Source organism: Acipenser ruthenus, chromosome 12 (genome assembly GCF_902713425.1).
Source record: "Acipenser ruthenus chromosome 12, fAciRut3.2 maternal haplotype, whole genome shotgun sequence".
NCBI classification, from domain to species: domain Eukaryota; kingdom Metazoa; phylum Chordata; class Actinopteri; order Acipenseriformes; family Acipenseridae; genus Acipenser; species Acipenser ruthenus.
Window position 1 is genome coordinate 8911914 of NC_081200.1, and position 23453 is coordinate 8935366.

At 37.0% G+C, this 23453-nt stretch overlaps 1 protein-coding gene across 3 annotated transcripts in view; it reads left to right on the forward strand.

The window, feature by feature from the left end:
* LOC117416564 (A-kinase anchor protein SPHKAP-like) overlaps positions 1-23453 on the forward strand; it is a 103675-nt gene that overhangs the window by 66810 nt on the left and 13412 nt on the right. For all 3 annotated transcript variants that reach the window (XM_034027727.3, XM_034027729.3, XM_034027730.3), the window contains 4 exons: positions 1662-1772; positions 16882-16941; positions 18835-18972; positions 20788-21049. In XM_034027727.3, coding sequence (XP_033883618.2) covers positions 1662-1772; positions 16882-16941; positions 18835-18972; positions 20788-21049 — 571 coding nt within the window. The remainder of the gene's footprint in view (positions 1-1661; positions 1773-16881; positions 16942-18834; positions 18973-20787; positions 21050-23453) is intronic.

The following is a 23453-nucleotide window of genomic DNA, read 5'->3' on the forward strand; positions in this document are numbered from 1 at the left end:
CTTCGGTCGGATCCAGCTGTCAGATATTAAGTTTTATTTTACTCCTTTTAGTTGGTATCAGTCATCGTTTTGTGAAACTGACTTCATTCATTTTTATATATAGCGTTTAAATATTTAAAAAAATGTAAATATGGTAAATAGATAACTAGGTTAGCAACACTAAAATCGAAAGAAAAAAAATATTACATTTTTTGACAGGGAAAGTTTGTCATGAAATGTTTCTAAACAGTAAACTTTACTTTTATTTTAAACATATTCCCAACAAGTACACGCTTGACGACAAAGTGTTATAAATTACACAACAAATCCACTAATACCCCAGCGACTGGGGTATTTTTTTTTTTTTTGTAACTTTACTAGATTGCTGCATTTAAATGTCAGGTTCATGTATTAAGAAAGCAGTATAACTTAATTGCTCAATTACAAAAAAAAAAACCCTGAAAATAATACCTTAAATTTAAAAGATTAGTTTGTGTCTTGACATAGGCTTTCATCCTCAGGCAGCCATTTCTGGGTTTCTTTCTAACCAACAGAAGATCAGGTTCTTACACAGCTAGCCAATCAGAAGTAATAGGGGTGGGATGTAAACACTTTTTAAAATGTTTGTGTATGTGCTAGACTTCTGCAATTCAGTTTTCAGAAACTTGCATGGGTCTCTACAAATATACCTAGAGTGCCTTTCTAGCAACAGAGCGAACATAGGAAAAAAAATAAAATAAAAACTACTTGTCTGACGTGCAAAGTATAACGGCAAAGCTTGTTGTACAAATCCTGTTGTCCTGGGCGTCGGGCAATACGAATTGGCCACCCCTGTCTAAATAGATTAAGTGGATCAAACATAACCATTTACAAGCAAAGGGAAAACTATAGGTTTCAAAACCTGTGGTCCTAACCACAGTGTAGCCTGGTTCTGACCTCACCAGCTGGTTATAACCAAAGAACTGTGATTTCAAAATGGCGGCTTTGTAAAAAAAAAAAAAAAAAAAAAAACTTGAATTGTCTCTAACCATAATTTCAATACCATAACCATAATTGCACATGCAGTGACATAGTAATTACATAGTAGTTACATTGTAAATACGCAACCACATGTGTAAGTAGTGTTTTTTTCTGCCAACATTAATATTATTTCATTGTATTGTATCTACACAATCTTGTAGGTAATTACTGTGTTATTACACTGGTATTGTAGTGTAGTTAGATATGTGTAATGTAACGGATTTAATGTTTAAAACAAACTTTGAATGAAAACAGATTACACTCCCAGTGCGAGCTTACTGAACTGTTAAGAGAGCCTCGAACTAGCGAGGCTTCCAGAGCTTTAGTAACCCTCCTAAACTCTTTACCGCTGTTGATTGAGTGGATGGCGGGACATGAATAAGTTACTGACAGGTTTTGATGGAATCAAATAAAAAAAGAAAGTGTTTCATCTCTTCAGTGGTGTGAATATGTGCATGGGAAGGAAATTTGCCTGAAGTGATTTGGTGTACTTTTAAAATCAAGGACCCTCCAGATTGCAGTGTCGAGTGCTGCTTATCTTAACTGAATGGAAAGAGGGGTTATGTTCCTTCAAGATATCGGGGGGGGGGGGGGGGGGGGTTAGGAAGAAATTTCAGATGTGTATTTGCAGCTGTGATTCATTGAACTTGTGTGATTTACAGGTACTGTGCAGCAGCAGCTTGCTGGATTCCACAGAGTACTGGTTGCGAAATGAAGGGGCACTGTGCCGAATTGGATTTATGGAAGACAAGACTGACAACAGCTGTACCACAGTGAGTATCTTTGGGATTTTCACTTCATGCTTTGCTGAGCGCTGTGTTGAAATACTGAAATAAATGGTACAAAGCCTATAGATTATGAATATTATTATGATCATTCTTTATTTATTTGTTTATTAAGTGTTGCTAGTGTGGTGTAAAAAATAAAATAAAATTTAAAAAAAACCTCACCTAATACTGTAAGTGTTACAAATCTTGTACTGGTACCAACATAAAAATATACATTTTAACAAAACTACAGTGAAAGTATTCCGGTAAATGCCGTACCAGACTAATGTATTATTTGACAAATATATAACTGATACTTTAGTATGTAATCATCTCAATGGAGAACTTCCAGTCTGAAAGACATTGACAAATCCAGCATCTCTGACTCGCCAAGGTCACGGGTTCAGCGAGTTGATTTACCTGTATTCCTAACATTGTAAGTGTTTTATAAACTCAAACTGAATGCAGCTGCTCAGATTTCTGGGTGTTTCACCATACATAGTAATGACAAATTCTTCTGTAAATCTAGAATGTTAAGAAGCTTTAAATCTAAATAACGATCCACACCAGAACATTTCCTGGATCAGAAAGCATGGTTTTGTGTCTGGGAGATGAGTAGTTTGGTGGCCTGCAGTTTGTGGTTGTTGATGGTGGTGGGAGGTCTATTGTAATGTTTTATACACATTTTGTGACCCTTCAACTATATATTATTAATCCTTTTCCCCCAGGGGTGATTTATTGGCCCACTTATAAAAATCATTTAACAGAATAGAATTAAATGAGCTAAAAAAAAAAAAACAAAAAAAAACGATCTATGCCATCTCTGATGCTGGGTAACACCAATGATGTGGTGAATTAAATATGAACAACCATGGACATTTGAGGTAAAATTATGCATTTCAATGTATAATAATAATGATAATACTACTACTACTACTACTACTACTAATAATAATAATAATAATAGTACAAAACACAGGATTTATAATAAAAGTTCCTCATCCTCCTAAGCAGAAAACCTGCTCACAACAGACCCCTATAACTTTGCAAAGCAGGTGCCGTAATTAACATATAAACATATATCAAAGAATTCACTTTTGTCTCCAGATATGTTTCAAACACATATAATATTAGTCTTATTTTTAAATTACCTGTTTTTACTAATTCCTTACTACTTACAATTTCAATTATGTCACCCAAAATATAATTGAGACTGGTTCTGTTTTGGCAGTCTTTATTATAACTGTTTTGAAAGAAATTGTGCCTTTGCTTATAGACCCTGTCTTTCTTTATGTTGCGAGTACACTTTCTTTGCAACATCATTTTTCAAACAGTCTGGAAGAACACAGCTCTGTATTGCAATAGCATCATAGTGCAGGCTAATGATGTGTGCCATTGCTTTCTGTTATTCATGCTCACACCAGGTACCTTAGCATGCTCAGTGTGCCCAAGTTTTAATTATTGCTCTCAGATTTCAAGTAACTATTATTATTTATTTCTTAGCAGACACCTTTATCCAGAGCGACTTACAATTGTTACAAGATATCACATTATTTTTACATACAATTACATTATTTTTTTACACATAATTACCCATTTATACAGTTGGGTTTTTACTGGAGCAATCTAGGTAAAGTACCTTGCTCAAGGATACAGCAGCAGTGTCCCCCACCTAGGATTGAACCCACAACCCTCCAGTCAAGAGTCCAGAGCCCTAACCACTACTCCACACTGCTGCCCGCCTTAAATGAAAATAATGGTATAACTTCCTTCTGAAATAACCAGATTCAAAAATTGGTTAAATTGCTAATACAGTATTTTAGAAAAGGGCCAGTGCCCAAATAGAAAAGAAAAAAAAAAGTATTATTATTATTATTATTATTATTATTATTATTATTATTATTATTATTATTATTATTTAATGATTAATGTTTTAACCAATTTCAAATCACAAAGCCTTCTGTGCAAGAAGTCAAATGCTTTTTTTTCAGGATCTTTTAAAGGGTCTTATGTGACTTCTCCACAGTGTCTGAAAGGCAGTTTAACAAATGTATGTGTGTGCTCAGCATGAGAAATTACATTACAGATATGCCTGAGTCCCCAACATGTTTACAAGCTAAAACAAGTGTTCAAATATATCATTCAATAGGAAAACAATGTATAAAGAAAATTGTATATTGCATAGAGTTTAATCACAGTGAGAATCTGCAGCTGCTGACTCAGGTGGGTAGCTTAGTGTTTGCCGGATACACAAATGTGTCCTTTTCTTTTATAAAAACTATACATTCTCTACATTAATAATATCACAGTTTTGGTATTAAGTATTGCTGGCTTGAAGCGGCAGCTCCCAGGTTCGTATTAGTCGTCTGACAAATACAGACAGTTACAAACAAACAAAACACTTCACTCACGAGTACTAATAGGCTGTTTCCTTTTTCGGTCCACATCAAAGGAACAGATTGCTGGGGCCACTCCCCTAAATACCCTCCGTCACCCCCTCTTTCGGTGCCGCGGCCAATCACGTCTCCTCCAATCAGTGACTGACACATCGCCTACCGCATTAAGGCGATGACTTCTGTTTTCGTGGCCCCGCCCCCTTCCTGGATGGCCGGCTTCCGACTGACCCTGGAATGAACTGCCAAACCATGCACTACGGGGCACTCTGCTCCGGTTATACAGTGCCCTTACAGATCGGGAGGGAGATTGTTGACTAGGATTCATTCGCTGTCTGTCACACTCCCTATAGGTCTGTGTGTGCTCTTCAATGCACAGTAATTGGAGACGGTCAATGTAACCTGTTACTGGTATTGCATGGTGCTGGTGTTCTATAAGAGTCCACTGGATGATACCAGCAGACTTATTTAACTGATTCAGACCTGCAGAGGTGAGGTATTTCTTTTTTATTTAAATGTATTGGGATTCCAAAATGGCCTTTCTTCATAAAACACAGATTGCATACCAATTAAACGACCCACAGACAAACAGCTAGAACATCACAGGTTGCATATAAAGAAAAGTAATTCAATGCCCGTCTATAATTATGTAGTATTAAGACTTATTCTTTTATTTGCTTAATTATACATCTGTTGAGTGCCAGAAATGGTATCATTGCATTAAAACCCTCAACAGCTAATTGCAAAGTGGTCTGGATTAATCCTATTGGTTGTTATGTACTCTTTGAACCTTTTTACCATGCCTCTTCCAAACCTTATAACCTTTCCTTCTTTAAATTCCAGCAAAATTGTAAATGACAGTAGCTGGGACAATGGGTTGTGATGGTATCCTAGATGTTTTATAAAATTCTACACAGGTTTGCATTAAATGTTTATTCTTTATGAATTCTTTAGCTTCTGAATTTGCATGTTATTTTATTTTTTTATCTCATGGATATTTGGCATATAAGTCGCCGGCATGTTTTACCTTTGGAATTGTGTCAAAGCAAGCTTGATTGAGGTATACAAATGGCTGCTAGGGGTGTGCACTGGTAATTGCTTCCCCCTTCAAACAATGGCTACATTTCCAATTAGAAATCCATGATGAACTCACATTTTCAAAGGGGAATTGAGAACATATGTCATGATATAGTAAACAGATACAAATAATGATAAAATAATGCAAATCCAGGGCGCATAATGTTTTCTTTTAATTAAAGTTCCCTCAGAAAGTACATTTTGTTTGCTTGCAAAACACAAAGACCTTTACTGATAGAAGAAGATTCCTGATTCATGAGGCACAACTTTCAAGAATCACTAAGTAGGATAAAGAATCCTTATGTGCTTTGATTTTGATCTTTCGAGATGTCCTTCCTTTCAAGATAATATTTTCTAAATGTGGTAAGCACTGAAATGTAATGGTGGCACTCTGTAAAGTGTTATATATTAGCTAGTATTTTTTAAGGCAGTTTCTATGCCAGCCTTCCCTATCCAGAATGTGAATTAATCTTTGAAAAGCCTCAATTCTGTTCATCTAGCAGCTTTTCCTGATGATTCCATTCACAGAAGAAAAATAGATACAGGTGTCTTTCATTAAGCAAAGCGGTGGTTCCGGCAGGGAACTCCCTTTTAACCTTAGATCAAATCACGTAAACATCAAGCAGATTTTAGGCGTTTCCAATACCAGAACAAATCATCAGTCGAATAGCTAGTATCCAATTTGTCTTTCAGTAGTCCAATGATCAGCAAGGAAAGGGTTTATATCTTACCTCAATCCATTATGTGCCTACTGTGCACCAGAGTTCACTTCCTCCTCTCCAGCCTCCACCTACTTTTTCACTTTATCTAACGGGTCAGACCAGCTAACCTCCGCCCCCCCCGCCCATGGCTTCCCTGTGGTCAGCCTCTCCACTTATCTGCAAGCTAATTTATGGGCAGGTGTGTATCAAAAGGCGAGACCAAAGAATGTAGTGTAAAATTATGTCTAATCTAATAGAGCTGTCATCTAAGCTTTAATAAATAATCTATAGCATGAGTTTGCTGACTGAACCAGTGGTTCTTGCATTTATTTGTTTTCATCAGTACAAATATACCATAGATGCATTTTTGGCTGGACTGGAAATACAATTGTGGCTTTAGTTAAGTTATATACCATATTCATTAGCTTATTCTCGGGTGTAAAGCAGCTCTAGCATGCATTAACACAACAGAGTATCATATAATAGGATTGTCTCCAGGACTACAGAAGCCCTCTGTTCTAAATCCATCCTCACTGGGAGATTAGCTCCTTATCCCTAGCCCTACAGCAAGAGGCTGCCCGCTCATCTGTAAAATAACAAACTCGTATTGCTGTTCTGGTGCCAAGATTTCAGTATATAAAAGTCTGAACTAGATGAGACTTAATGGTCGGATCGTAAAAGATTCCTTTCCAGGAGAAACTAATGTCTTTGTTTAGTCTACCACTAATCCATACATAATGTAGAGACATATCTTTGAAATGCCATGGCCTGATTGTGTTCCACAGGCATGAGCGAGTAAATGGCCTTCGTCCAAAAAAAAAAAAGCAATCTAAAGCAGAGTCCTGCGGGTCGGGTTTGGGTCAGAATGTGAACTGATTCGCAAATAATGCATTAGAAGGTAAATGTATTTCCTGCACCAAAGCAAGAGGCGATTAGGGAGGAGTGAGCTGAATAGGCAGTGTTCTCGGTTTGTATTCCCGCTTGTTTGATATGTTGCAAGACCCTTCTATCACGTCTGCAATATTAAAAATGCCTGTGGACGCGGTGAAACAAAAGATAGCACTGGGTTTATATCATGTGGTGGATAATAGTTCGTGAGGTAAATCAGAAGTGTGGAATTCTTTTGGAATCATAGCGAAGAACAATAATAAACATGTGACTGGATTTGTTGCTTGTAAAACCTGTCATCATGTTTTTGTGTATGGTAAAAACTCAATCTGTGGAGAATGGCAGATATATCTGTGTGTGAATGTGAGCGTGAGAGAGTCAGTCGACGCAGGCAGTAGGTAAAGGACAAACACTTACGGGTTTGGGTTGGGTTGCAGCAGGTCTTATTAAAGTGGGTCGGGTTGCGGGTAAGAACACGGTGCTGCAGTGGGTTGCAGGTTCGGGTTGGGTCCTGCAGTAGCGGGTCCGGTTCTGAAGTAGGTTGTAAAAATCGGACTGATTTAAAGGTTTAACACAAGTGCTGTATTTTAACCCACAGTGTGCAGTGTCATAGCATACAAAGTAGGCAGAAGCATGAGTGTGTTTTTCAACTGGGTACATTTGTATCGTGAATAGTAAGTAGAAAGTACCATGAAATAGCTAGACTAAGTAAACATGTCTGTGAATGTCATCTAGCGAAGGACTTTACACCATGAAAGCAATGAGAGCAAATAATGGTTAATTTGCAAAAAACAGACTAAACATGTCCTCTTTTGCAGTTCTGCATTTATTTAGTTTTTCATCTAAGAATTGCACATTACCATGTTACATGATCTTCTGAAGCAGTGTACACCGCACTAGATGAGGCCTACAGTACAATTTATCTGCAAACCTGACATTTCTTTTTCCTTAAATGTTTCCTCTACAAGGTTAACAAATTAAGAAGGAAAATAAAATCTTGGTGAAGTAATGCTGTGGAGACCAGAGCACTGGGAATGCAAGCATGAGTTTCTATTGAACAAGGAAATGAAAGGTTACAGTGTGTAGTACGACAAGGGACTGTAAACGTCTCTCGTACAGGTAAAATGGATAGAAAAGAAGAACCTGGGGACCAATGTAATGAATTATATTCAGTTAAACAACCATACTAATTTGGATTCAGAAGCTTCGGATGTTTGGGGCTCAATTTTCCAATTTTTTAATGGAGGTAGAAAACTTGTGTCATTACTACTGTAATAATAATAATAATAATAATAATAATAATAATAATAATAATAATATTCTGTGAACTTGAATTTCCAGCAAGTAATGATACATTCTACTTTCTGACATTCCTAAATATATATTGTGGCAGCTTGATTTAAAAAATCTTTATTTACTGGAACAATATATTCACATTAATGCACTGTTTTTTTATATATATATTTTTTATTTTATTTTGAAGCTGCATTATTATACTGTCAATTACAAAAGTAAATAACAGTGTTTAAGTTGAATCATCTAGTAAATTCAACAGTTTAATAGCCTTTCTATAGCAAATGAGATTCAGATAAGATTTACTACCTAAAAGCTTTGTGACACTTTCCTTTTAATTTCCTTTACTTATTGCACTTACCTGAAGCCATTATATAAACAAAACACAGAAGAAAATGAATGTGTGGATTAAGCACCCAGTACAGAGGAATACATGAACTACTATGTATAGTCTGAAGGAACCAAGAGTGTGTTCAAATGATTCTGTTATGATTAAAGTTTATTAACTTGCTTTCAGCAATAGTAATACCTACCTTTTCTAGAAAGAAAATATGTATAAATACTAGTGCATATTTCATGAGAAAATGTTTTTCGAGTAGTTGATTTTAAAGAAAACTGTGCGCTTAATTATATGGAAAACAGAGGCTACCTGCTATCCTAGAAATAATTGTAGGGTCTAGGAAGCTTGCAGAAATAGAAACGAAGAATTTTCTTTCTTTTTTTTTTTTGGCATGCAATTACCTGTAGCTGCCTCCCCTGCCGATTTTAGTTTTTATACAAGTATATTTCATCTTAAAGGTTGCAGCTGGAATAGTAACAGCCTGTTTTACTGTAGCAAAATAATTCTTGTGATGATTTATTATTATTATTATTATTACATTTTAGCAGAAATGCTGCATTATTAAAAATGAAAGTGCTAAGATTTTTTTTTTAAAGAGCTGCTCCACAGCTTTCGTGTAGGCATTTATGTGAAAATAAATGTTCTTGTCAGCAACTGCCACATCCAGATGGTTAGCTTGTTGGAAACCGCTGACTTGAATCTCATTTGAGTTATTTTTAAACCTTTCTTGGATAGATATACAGGACTGCAGCAGAAAATGTATTGCTTATTTTCCTTTCCAATAATTGAAACAAGACAGATGTATAACAAAAAAATACAGTTAAGATAGCTGTCTAAAGTAACACATCTTAAATCTTCTAACCAGCACTGGTCAATCATATATAAACTTTAGAATGAAAAACGGCGTAACTAGCATCTTAAACCTCTGAACCTCTACACCTGCTTAGGCTCTTCACTATGAGTGTGCCACCATTTTCTCCTTGAGACATCACATATATTGCCTGAGAGTGAAAGCTGGAACATGGAGCAACATAGGGAAATACCATTTATTTAAGACAAGAAGCTTGTTAGGAACCTGTATCTATGTTGTATCAGCATTGCATGCAATATGGTAATGTTTAAACTCAAGAAGTAGGAAACACTATGGGCATAATTTACAAAAGGGCACTAAATTTAGAGTTTGTGCGAACATAAAGTAGTGAGCCTAACGTGTGTGATAAATCTAAATGTACCGCCCCATTTACTAACAGAGAACGCATTAATTTATGTACACACTATTTGGCTCATTTACATGCCTTAGCGCACACTAAATTTAATGTGCACGATAATGTCAGAGACTACACATGACCACCTTCATATAAAAAGCCCCAGCTGTCCAGGCGTATCTTTTGGTCAGTGGTCTATTGTGGAGGTGGAGGTAGCTTACATTGACAGAAAATGAGCAATCAACAGACACAGCACTCAGCAGGGGACAAGTAGAGGCAACGTAAAGTGAAACTGCACTGCTTATCTTTCAATTTTACAAAAAAAAAAGTTTTCCTTTCTCCTTTAATGCATATACAATAAAAGTCATGTTATACAGTGGCATATTTTTTTTGTTGTTCTGCGTACTCGAGAAATATTGATTGGTGAGACGCAGTCTCAATTCTCTTCTTTGTCGGCATTGCTACCCTGGATGGATCGGGGTGACAGTGCTATGTGCGTACAATCAACAGCACCCATCACATTGGGGAAGCCAGCAACCTGGTAGAAGCTCACTTTCACGTCCTGTAAACCTGTCCTCTGTGTGGGAAATTTAATATAATTCCCTGTGAGCTTTAGTTTTTTTTTTTTTTTGTTTGTTTGTTTGCAAGTTATTAAATAGGTTGCAGTTAAAGCTGAATGACATAGTTTAAAATAAATAGTTAACACTCTCAAGCAGGGTTAGGATAGAGAAAACTATTTATTTTAAACTATTTATTTTACTTTGTGTAAAATTTAAAATCAGTAGCCAAAAAGTAGTTGGCGATTTCACAGAAGTGAAAGGTGGAGGCGGAACACAGAAGATTCCAAAATCGTAGCCAGATGATTATTTTTTCACTGAATAATTATGACGACAAGGCAATAGGTCTGATTTGCAGTGCAATGGTTGCAGTTATGAAAGATTATAACATACAATGTCACTATGACACGCTGCACAAAGCAACAAAATGAAATGAAAGAAGCTATAGAGTCTCAACGAAAGGTTTTTCTGAAAATTAGAAGAAAAAATGAAAGTGCTATGGATTATTGTTAGTAATGAGATTGCATGTCCTTTTTCAGATGGTAAATTTATTAAAAGGTGCATGCTTAAAACAACTGATATAGAATGCCCTAAAAAAATAGAAAATATTTCTAATGTCAGTCTGTCTCATAACACGTTTGCTGAGCGTATTACCGAAGAGCTTTTAAGTTTAAGCATGAACAGCACAGCTGCAGGAAAGGGCTTTTCTAACTTCAAGAAGCCATGGAGTGCAGAATTACCTTGGAAGAAACTAACTGGGATTACAAGAGAAGCTGCACCATATATGACTGGGCAAAAGTGTGGACTGGCAGTGCTGGAAAAGATGTACGAAATAAATGCAGAAGGACCCATTTTCTTACCCTGGATTCTGCATCAACAGACGTTTCGGTAAAAAGAATCAAACTAGTTAATGTGCACAATACAATTATCACCCTTTAGTAAATACGGTGTGAATGAAGCTCATCTCATTATATCATTTAAATACATTATCATGCATTACCATACAAATCACACATTCATTCTGATTACCATAGTGTGGCACAATACAATTCGTGTGAGCCATAATATGCCCACTGTTTCGCACAATAATGAATAAAATTGCAATAGTAAATATGGAAATCATGAACGTTCACACTAATTGCAATTATGGTGCACCAGAATGTTTAGCGCCCTTTCATAAATTAAGCCCTATGCACAGCTTGATTGACTAAACCTGGGAGTTTGTCCATTTATTTATCACGCTCAACAACAAAGAGTTCCAGCAGCCCGTAAAACAAGGGGAAAGTTCTCCAGCTGCTTCTACTTTCAGGCCTTCTGTACTGCTCATGAAACCTGAAGCTCAGTGCCTTGCAAACATGTGCCTAGTTTGTAGAAGATATTCCCCTGCACAGATGTTCACTTGAAACCTCATTGAATGCTTGGTGAACCACATTGTCTTCTCAAATGAGACAAGCTTACACCCCATTTACAGTGGAAACAAATTGACGGCAAGCTATGGGCTTGGCACTAACTGAAAAATGTGTGTTTCAGGATCATTTATTACGATTGTGCTAGATGAAGGCTGTGTGGACGAAATGTTGCTCTGTTTTTAACTTTGTTATTTTTAAATAATAAATAATAAAGAATGGAAATTTGATCTCTGATCTATTGTTTTGCTGTTGCACCTCTACTTGCATCAATCGTGAACAATGTTGGGATAGTTGAGAGACTGATCCCAGAGGTAGCACCAGGAATGAAATTACTGGTAATTATATAAAATATTCGGTGTGCGATATAAGCTACATGTTTAGGATAATTTATTACTCACGTTACCTTCAAATTCGTTTTTTTTAATAGACCATTTGTGTGTTCAGCAGTTCAACTCAAACTAAATATGTTCCTTCATTTCAATTTCCTGTACTGGTCTCTAGTCAGATATAGACGATATTGGCTGGTTCACAGACCCTGATGGACACTGATGTTTGACTTCCTCATGTTGATTTAGGTAAGCTAGTCCCCGTTTAGTGTAAATCGGGTTCTGTGGAACCAGCTGTTAATGCATAAGACAGCTGATTCCAGGTTGTTAAGTACAACATCAGCACAAACTTATTTGTGCTTTCAGCTGGATTTAAAGTCATACTTTCAGAAGGTGATAGGGTAGTGCATGAACCCACTGCTACACAAGCCCCAACCCCCTTACAGTATGCCATGAGCAGAACTGTATCACTACAAATGGCAGCAGCATCAACATTCTGTACTTCTGTTGTCAGTTGGACTTATGCTTTACTAAGATTTTAAAAGATGTAAGCTTGGGGGTATTTTTTTTATTTTTTAACCTAACAGTAGGCCATTCCGGGCATAGGTAGCTGTATGCTTAAAATAGAGCATGACAAATTTAGTTTTAAGGCTTATTTTTCCACTTCATTGGTGAACTCCTGTTAAAGTCAGCTTTATTTTCTTACCACTTTTGCTCAGTCACTTTACTTGAGATGCATTGCCAGTCATCTCAAGTCACACACTGTACCTCACGCTGCCCTTGAGAATCGCACCAATCAACCTTTTTGATTTCTCACCATAAATCTAATTCTGACGTAGCTTTTTCCTACTATTAAGTTGTTGTTTTTTTTTTCCCAGCAGTATTTGTGTTGGTCATCTTGTTCTAAACTAAAAAGCGTTATAATTATTACAGATATAAGAGTAAACTAACCAGCCAAGTTGTTTATTCAGTTTTTGTAGGATTACATTTTAGAAAATTTACATTTAGCTATGGAGTAAACAACTTTAAAAAGTGGCCTCCGATTGAAACTATAAACTTGGACTAGCTAATGTTACCTTAACTGGTCCAGGATTAGTGCTAATTGGGGTCCAGCCCTACAGGCCAAAACAATACAAGAACATTGTAATTTATATTATTGTTGTTTTATTTTTTATATTTTTTAATGACACAAATTCACTCTGAATCCTTATTGACACAAAATTACAACGCAGGGGGATTGCTAACCAAGTGGTAAGCAACGCTTTAAAATGCATTTTTTGGCTTTATTAGCAGTATTCCTGCGCCATCCTTTATTATGCTGAGGATTTTTTGGTTGTCTGCTTTCTAAATGTAATTAAGCCAAGTTCAGCGTAGGTCAATACCTGCTAGAAAAGGGGTCAAGAGGAGAAGGGGAATTTTCTAGAAACTGTACCTTATAGCATGAGGGAATAAGTGACATTGTGTTACAGAGGGTAATAATCTATTATAAACCGAATACATGTTTTTGTGTATGAGGACATTTGTAAAAGGTGTTTTATATTATATTTTAGATTTGAAATGTAAGCTTTATATTTACCATAGGATGTTGATGGCTCTACTGAGGAACTTTTATTAGTTGAGACCTTCATTGAGGTTTATAAATCAGGATAAAATGTTTCAAAAACACTAGTATCTTTGCTGTAGGTCACAGGGTCTGATTGGAGTTAGACTCCTAAAGTGAGTTTGAACCACAACATATATTCCAAATTCAAGAAACAAAATTCAGTTATATATAAACTTCACCAAAAACATTTCCAAGAGCAGTCTTGTGAGAATTTACATCTGGGAGAGGATAAAACAAATAAATAAATGCATAAATAAATAAAAAACAAACAGAAACCTAAAGAAGCTTTTGAAGAATTCTAAAGAAGCTTCTAAGAATTCTGGCTACTCAGTGCCAATACACAACAACACACAGAAGAGACTTGAAAATGATGAAACACACATCTTTGAAATATCCCAGTGTGACAGGGTGGTGAGTAGGACAAGGCAAATAACACACACAACGCAGTAGTACTCCAAAAAAAGTCAGTATTTATTTAATAACTACAAACAAAAAGCAAGCCACCCCTATACCAGCAATGGACTTTTGGTTTCTGCCTACCGTCGAGTCGACCAGTCTACAGGGACATATAACGCTCACCTTACACAGCGCCCTTTCTGGTTGGGAGGGAAATTTACAGCTTAGATTCTTTCTCTCTTTCTCATACCCAGGCTTAATTAGAGAGAAAAAGAAATTTGTACCAGCTGCTGTAAAATAGAAGAAATGGATTTATCAAACAGAAAGAATAATATCACTACTCACTTCAAAGGCAACTGACATGCATCCCCTAAACTATATTCACTGCACAGCCTGTGAAAAATATTTACGTCTAGTAGGATTTGTCTGTTGTTTTTCATTTCAAGTATTGTTGATCTCGATTGTCAGGGAAACATAAAATTGAAAGACGTACAGCACTGAAAGAATGTTACCATAGCATCTATGAATAAAACATTGCACAAGAAACTCACAAGTTTAAAGGGAGTGTTTGCTAAAATATTCAGTTAAAGAACATTTCAATAGTCCAAACGTTTTAATTAGGGGGGGAGCACAGGGCAGTAAAGGGCCAAATAAAACCAGGCAGTGGATGCTATATTTGACACCTGTGGGTAGAAATGCTACAAATCAGATTCAAGTTATTGGAAGTTACTTCAGCCTAGGGAAATGTATAAACAGGACACAGAAATACCATGACATTTTTCTAATGGCATGTAGCGCTCCTATAAATCTGGTCAAAGTTAGTATCTTTCAGCAACGAATGGAAATCCATGACATTAAAAACCACAAGGATCATTAGGCACCAGTTCAGAAATGTTAAGCATTTCATGGATCCGTAACCTTTGTTTTTGGGTGGATTTAGCTGACAGATATAAGCTTGTCGCTATGCGGATGAGGCAGTTGTAACGTAGAATGTGCTGTTCAGATTTATGGGCAGGGATAATTAGAACCTTTAGCGGGGGGGGTTGGTGGGGCAGCTGTTATAAATCTGCTGTGTGTTACACAGTGTTCAAAACTGCTGGCGGTTGACTGTAAGAGTAATGGGCCTCACTGGGCATAATCATCACATGAAAGATGCTGGGCAAGGACTGGGAGCAGAGAGGTCAGGTGCACATTCTGTTTTCTGTTTGTTTAACACTTGAGTTTTTTTTTAAGCAGTAAATTAGGTGTTCAAATTATTACAGCTATCTTCCTCGCCTCATTTGTATGTAAGTTACTTATCTGCAACCATAACTGAAAAAAATAAAAATAAATAACCAACATAATACTTTAGTAGCAATGATCCTATTTACAGCCTCTAGTCTGGTTCGGAGTGAAGGAAATTGCTGTTCTATAATACAAAAAAGGCATTGCTGCTAAAACTGCACCAAATACACTGAACAATATTGATGTGACCTACTTTCACTACACTGTTTCCACTGTTGAGCCTGAAGACCATTGTGTTGTTTGAACACCAAACTACACTGGCCTTTGCCAGCATTTCATTTTCCAATTCGACTTTGGATACAGTTGACCTTGCCTAGATTATAAGTGTACAGTAGCTTAATTAAGCTAATTGATGTGTGTCGTCTGAAGGCTATTCAAGTACTCACAATGCTCCCTTCTTAACAGGGCAAAACAAATATGCAGCTGCACTGTAAATCATCCAGGGCTTATACCCTATGAGATTTTGTAATTGGGCACCTGTGACAGGGGAGATCTGTGCTGGCTGTCGGCACATGCGTGATCCTACAGGAGGGGGATCGGAAGCCCTTTTTGACCCACCTGTCAGTCTTGGCGATGACAGAAGGAGGTTGAGCAGGGGTGTGTTGACTCGGATCTCTTTGATTGGTTTGGGGGCAGGTCTTGGGGGGACAGTCGATCCCATAAGAGTGACACTCTCCTATTCCTCGTTTAGCCCTAGCAGGATACGAGCGGAATTTCTGATCAGGGACCTCGAATAAACCAGAGAACGAAAGTCTATGGATAGAGAGAGAGAGGGAGAGAGAGAGAGAGAGAGAGAGAGAGAGAGAGAGAGAGAGAGAGAGAGAGAGAGAGAGAGAGTCCCTGGGACGTTAGATGTTTAGTTTGGAGAGAATTGGGGGAGGCCCCATGAAAGTATACTGAGGGAATAGAAAAGCGTCAATGTACATCGTTCCTCACGGACTAGCGGAGGCTTCGAGACCTTGCTTAAAGCAGCACTTTTCTTTGTAGTTTTATTTGCACTATTTGTTTTCCTTTTGTATTTCTCCTTGTGATTATGAACTATTATTTCTGCACTTACAGTACCTTGATGGTAGCAACGTTGAGAGTATCAACCTCAAGAAGCACCTGTGTGTTTGTCCTTCCACACTAGAGATACCATTGCTGGTACCCTAGTGGCGGCTACATGGTACAGCAACTGTCAGCATTTTTTATTACAAATAAATCCTGTGCACCTGTGTGGCGTTTCTGACACCCGTGTAATCAGTGAACCACCCACACACCCTCTCACAGTGCCAATGTCTTTGATTACTTACTTCAAAGACAGCTAACAATTTGAAAAATAACATGTTCTGTATAATAAAACAGAATAGCATTTTGCAAAATTCATGACATCCTGATTAGGCCATCTCTGGTGAAAACTAAGTACAAATCTGTAGTTTGATACTTCAAGCATTTTACCACTTAAATGTACAGAATAATTTGTGTCCTGTAGGTAGTAAAGTTTTCTTAGGTTGTAAAGTGTCCAGTTTAGTTTCAGTGTATAGAAATGTTGACATCTGAGGATTCAGTTGTATACCTGTAGATGATATAGTGTAAAATAATTATCTGGTCTTCTGTAAAGCCTGGAGTCATTTTTCTTTGTTTGTTTTTTGCTTCTTTTACAGATCTGTTTTGTAAATCTTGATGATAACAGCACAGATTGTAGTGATGAGAAATTTACACAGGTAAATAAGCCTAATTTATTTAACGAGGCACTTTCTATCTTAATAACATGTTGTGGCAATGTGCTCCGCCCCTGTGTGCATTTCTGTGTTGTATGTTGCGTGTGTTAATGTTGGTGTATAGAGATTGGTACACGGGATATAAACGGGTCTGTGTTTCACGTGTATTTAAAAAGGTAGATTTGTATTTAGGCACGAGGATGGCACAGATCACTTCACATGCTGGTTAAAATGTAATGTGTGGTCACGGGAGTACACTTAATTAATTCACGTGCAGTTGTACCGAGATTCCAATTGAATGATTGACTAGCAATCGACTCTCGGTACAACTGCATAAATAGATGCACGTTTCATTCACTCGGGGTTGTGTGTTTGGTGAGTGGAGAAAATGGATAGGAGACGGAGGTAATCATTGTAATAGTAATAAGTAGTTAAATCTGCTCACCGTGTTTTGTCTGTATAGTTCGTTTTGTTTGTCTTTTTGTTTTGGCAACGAGTGCAGTGTCCTGTGTTTTGTGTTAAAACCTTTTATTTTCTGTTCTGTTTAATTATTAAATGCAAAACCCCAAGTCTCTGTGTGTTACTTCCTGTTTCTGACGTCTGACGTCACCCACTGCAGCCGTCTTTGTGACACATGTAAAGAAATGTCTTTATTGTTTTTTGTTAATGGTTAGTTACTTTATAGTAACGTATACTGATGCACAAAAGAAACGCAACACTCAGGTCTAATGGATTTAATCAAATATTTTAAACATAGATATCAAACAAAATCACAGAAAATGTGAACAAAAATACAGATTTAAGAATCATTATAAGTTTTCAGTATGAAATGTAACACATTGTCAAAATGAAAACATTACAAAGTTAGTATCAGGTATGACCTCCCTGAGCATTAACACAATCCTGGCAGCGTTGACGCATAGACCTGATCAGCCTCTGGATAGACTGCTGTGGGATGTTCCGCCACTCTTCCTGTGCAGCTGCATCCAGCTGGTGAAGTTTGGCTGGTTGCGGTTGTCTCCTGTGGATGGCACTGGCGATTTGGTCCCACAGATATTCTATTGGACTCAGGTCGGGAGAAAAAGCTGGCCACGGCAAGACCTCGACATTGTTTTCTTGAAGTCGTGCAATTGTAATCCTAGCACTGTGTGGTCTTGCATTGTCCTGCTGGAAGATCGACACTTCCAGATTGGCTTGCAGGAACGGAAAAACTGTTACCTCAAGGACTTTGTCAACGTATCGCTGAGCAGTAAGGTTGCCCTCAATCTGCACCAAAGGCGTTCTTGTGTTAAAGTAAATTCCTCCCCACATCATCACACTTCCACCGCCCCACAGGTTGGCTTGAACAATGCAGCAGTCAGCATAACGCTCACCACAACGTGGTGATCCGGTGTGGTGACCCTCTGCCTTCCAGGACGCAGCCTGTCCCTCACGGAGCCGGATTCCTGGACTAGTCTGCAGATTCTTGAAGCAGAACATCTCATTCTCCGGGCAACTTCTCTCACAGACAGACCGCCTTCAATCATGCCAATAGCAACCAGGCGATCTTCATTACTCAAGCGGGGCATGGTCGTATCTTTTGCTGTTCTTGCGTTAATTAAAATCATGTCTTTTTGAATGGCTATTTATACAGATTCTTAATCAACTCATTTTGGCAATTTTAACTCAACTCAAATACCAAACACTGAGCACCTGCATTTTGTAATCCCAAGAAACAATACTACTCAAACAATCAACAAACTTATCTACAGAATAACATTGTGTAACCAATGAGCTATTGATGTAAAACTTATACTGTTGTTTGTAATTGTGCATCAGTAGTATCACTAGATGTATTGCAATATATTATATTTTTTATATTAAATTCTATATTTTACTTTGCTCATCATTTTACAGAAACTGACCACCATATCTCCTGATCTTCCGAAGCTTATCGATTCTCTGAATGTGGGTCAACCCAAGGAAAATGAAATCTTCCTCCTCAGTGGGTTGGATGCATGTGATAATCTCCAGTTGGATTCGGAGTTCCACCAGGTGGGAATTGTATTGTGGTGTGGACGTAGTATTCTTTAATAACAAGGAGATTTTATTAGAGATATTAGAGAAGGGAAAATGTTATTATGATTATATAACCTAGAATCTTTATTTTGTTACTATCTTTGCAGGGTTTTGTAAACAAGAATACAGCAGTTATTTCCTGCTAGATAACTAACTGGTCAGTTATCTTCAGGTAATGACAGCTGTGGAGAGTATGTTACTTTGAATTCAAATTACTTTTTTTTTTTTTTGCCCTTCCCTTTTAATCAATTGCAATTTCACGTCCTTCAAATGAATTATTTTGAAGGACCTGGAACTGAAATTGGAATTGGGAATTGATTTTAAAAAGGAATTGGAAATGGAATTGGAATTGAAAAAAATGAATTGGTTCATATGCAAATATTGTGTTTTTCTTTAATTATTTAATAAGTCTGTTGAGTTTCTTTCACTATTCTAAGGTTTCACGTGCCCCAATCTAATCTTGAATTACCTAATGTTACTTTAAGTAAGGTAGCCCAAGATTAGCGACTGGTCTGTGAAGCCACCCCTTTGAGTTCGAGAACTGTTCTTCAGTTCAATTTGCCTGTTATAGACATGGCTAGGCTAGATGAGCTGTCTTTTATATTAGTAAGCGCCATCAGCAGCACAAAGAACTATATGGAAAGGTCAGTAAAAAAAGCTAATTACGTACTTGGTTAGTGTTTAAATTTAAATTGCTGTTTTCAGGTTTGTTTCTGCTAATGCCCACAGGCAACAACAAATTAAAATGTTGATGTTTAGCCATAGGCTAGACTGATCTAAAATTTAAATACAGGGCATGTACAGGAGACCTTATTTATGTGATTCGATTTTAGGTGGCACTTTAGGCAGGAGAAGAAGACAAAAAAAAAAAATTACTGAACTGCACATGCAGTGGCACTAATTCATATGCTTTGTTGCTGTGTTTAGTGTGTTGTGTCTGAACTTAGCCGGCTGGAAATGTTACATCAAGGTTTTACCAAGCTTTTCTGTTTACAGCTGGATATGCAACTGTAGGCAGTATGAAACCCAACACAACAAAATATTTTATATATGATTTGGAAATCAATTTGCTCCTATTCTGAAAATTAATCAAAGTTGATATCTTTATAAAAATTTGCTGTAGGTCATGTTGCATTGATGTTGATGCCATTTTGTAATTTTTAGTTTAAACTCAGAGGACCTGTAACAAAAAATCTCCACTCATGTATATTGTGTATGCTTAGTAGTTAAACAAAAACAAAACAGCATTATTTTACGGAAATGGAAATTGTACATTGGAAAATATGCATGTCATAGTAAAATGTACAATTTAGTGACTTATTGCTAACAAACACACTCCATACATTGTATTTGTCTGTCATGCACATCTATTTGCAGAAGTTCAGTTTTGAAAGAAGCCTTCACTGTGTATCCTCAGTGGTAAGCAAACCCTCTGGCTTGGTTCATGTTTAACTTCAACAAGCACACCCTCAAGCTTATCTGTTTCATTGTACACAGGCTTTATATTATGTAATAACATGTTAATAACTACCAATATTGCTTACATGGTAACTGCTTGTGGAATTAGTGTGTGATTACATGGAAATGCCCTGTGCCATGGTTTTAGAATGTAATCTCACCAGGTACTGTAACAAAGTAGCTGTTTACAAGGCCAGGACATCTCCATGTAGTTACACTGTAGTAGCTATGTAAAAGCAGGAACCTTTTTTGTCCATTTATATAATGGCTATTCATTTACAGTGCTATCAGAAATAATTATTAATCAATGTCCCAATGCATTTTGTTTTGAAGAGTTGCAGAGCAGCCAATGTGTGCCTGGTTCAGAGTGCTAGAGAAAAGAAGAAACACAACCATCCTGGCTGTATTATTTATGAAATAAACAAGTTTCTGATTGGACTGGAGTCCGGTCAGGAAAAACAATTACAACTAGGCCGGTCTGGCAATGCCAGACCTGAGGATGATACCAATCGCTCTGTGTCATCAATCGAAGAGGACTTCCTCACTGCATCCGAGCACCTGGATGATGAGAGTGAGGAGGACGGCTTCAGAAATGGTAATGAACACTACAGAATTACTGGAACAATAAAATATAATAATGTCTACAACTAAGGGGACTATTTTACTGACCTAAATAGCAGTGGATCTAAATACTGGGCTCACGTAAGTTTATTGAGGTACATCTACACATGATGTAATTTACTATGTAGAATGCTGAAACTAGTCATGGGAAATGCAATGAGATAATAACAGCAAATGCCCATAGTGAGCATAGTTGAAGGTTAATTTACTATGAACGAGGTGAGGCAGGAGCGCCCCCAGAAATCTTTCACATGGTACGCAAAACTGAACCACACCGACATCCTATCTCATGCCGATAACGACTCTGCATTAACATGCTGTAAAGTGTTTCAGCCAATCACAGTGCTGCATTTGTGTTCTTTCCTGAGTTTCACAGCACCTCCACTGTCACATTCGAAAACTGCAATCTAATTGCCTCACCGTTTCCCTTTCTAAAAATAAATAAACACAGCGCACTGCCATTGAGACAGAACAGCAACTACAGTGACAGCCAAATAGTCCATAACAACAATAAAAGATACAAATATACCTATTTGAAATACAGACTTAAACTAGGGGGAAAAAACTAGCTCACAAATATGTTATGCTGTTTCCATTTCTAATCATTACTCTCACAATCCTACAACTAATGTAATTATTACTCACCCCCTAAGCATGGCGTATAAAGATCAACTTTTTTTTATCTTACACGTTGTAACTTGAGACAAAACAGGCAGTTAAAAAAATAAAGCAATAATAATAATAATAATAATAATAATAATAATAATAATAATAATAATAACACAACTTTGCAATTGTGTTAATGATTAGAAAATGTACTATTCATTTTAATATAAGACTTTGATAAAATGTATATACAAATGAAACTTGTATAAATGTATTACCGTGCTCAATCCTGGAAGAGCATCTTTTACTGATTTTTTTTCCCTATGACATTCTGGATCATCAGAAGAAATATGTTCGCCCTTTTCCAAGCTTCAATCAAATTGAACTGCTTTCGTTTGCTCATTTCTACCACTAAATAAACAGTTCAATCCTAGCCAACTTCAGCCAATCGCATGAGATTATATGTGTCCACACTTATGAAGCCGTAATTTTGCAAACCAAAGATACGCACAGCGCGTAACGTGAGCACGGCTGGAGGCGCCAATGAGGTGAGGCCTCAAACACACAGCTGTATACAGTATCTGCTCATATTTAATTCACTGTGTGATGTGCACATCTGGACTTCATCCCCAATGGACTTTTTTTTATTTGTATCTTTGTGTTAAGAGAGAAATGAAACATGAAAATATCCTAAATCGGGGGCATTTGTATTTGTCATTGTTGTTCAGTGTAAAAAGAAACTACTGAAAGCAAAATGTTAATAAAGTATTAAATAATAAGGGTGAAAAAAGATCCTGTTTAGACCTGTCTTCTACTGGTTTATTTTCTGCCCACAGAAACCATTACTCACATTGACAGTTAATTACTTTCAATTACAACTCAGAAAGTGCAAAGACTCTTTTGCTTTAATTAGATATTTCCGTGCTTAGCTTGCAACTGCAGTCGATTACTCCTAAATTATAAGTAGAAGACAGCCAGATTTCAAAGCTATTTCAGGCTGTGATGTTACAAAAGCTAGTCAATAAGTGCAATGTATTGTTTGTATAGATACAAGATTCATCAACACATTGACAAAATGACACTACTTATTGAGCGTACATTGCATCGCTTCACACGACCCAAAACAAATAGTAAAAACAATAACTCGTTTAAGAATGTGTAATACGCTTCTGCTTTTTTCCCATTTGCCTTGGTTGGCTAGTACTGTTGGAATTCCTGATTAGATTGCTCTGCACTCAAATACTACAAATCCAACAGAACGCCTTATTAACCACATTTGAAGGGTCTTTTGATAAGATGCCTGTCACTTTTCCAAATAGTTTGTGACACCCCAGTAATTGCTGTGTGACCCTTTCACCCTTTCCATACTGAGATTGTTCAGTCTGTAGTATGAATTGGGAATGTTAATACACCTAGAAAATCCTACTGAGGCTGCAAAAGTGAAAAGTATAGACTGCTTATCATCCAGAGTTCATTGAATGATTGAATGATGTTTGTTAAGATTACCTTAAAATATGATTTGGCGGGGGTGGGGGTGGGGGGGGTGGGAGTAAGGCATAAGGCAACATGAGATTTATATTTCTGTACATTATAGCTTACAGATTTTCAATTTTTGGTTTATTACATTTAAGAAAGATTAGCAGTGCAGATTTTAAGGTAGCACACTATTGGTAAGGAAATGACAAGTATTTCATATAGAGCTGTTTTCTCGAAGCTGTTTTTCTCGAAGATTTTAGAAACAGCTGTTCTGAGAGAGGTTTCCAATTATGCTG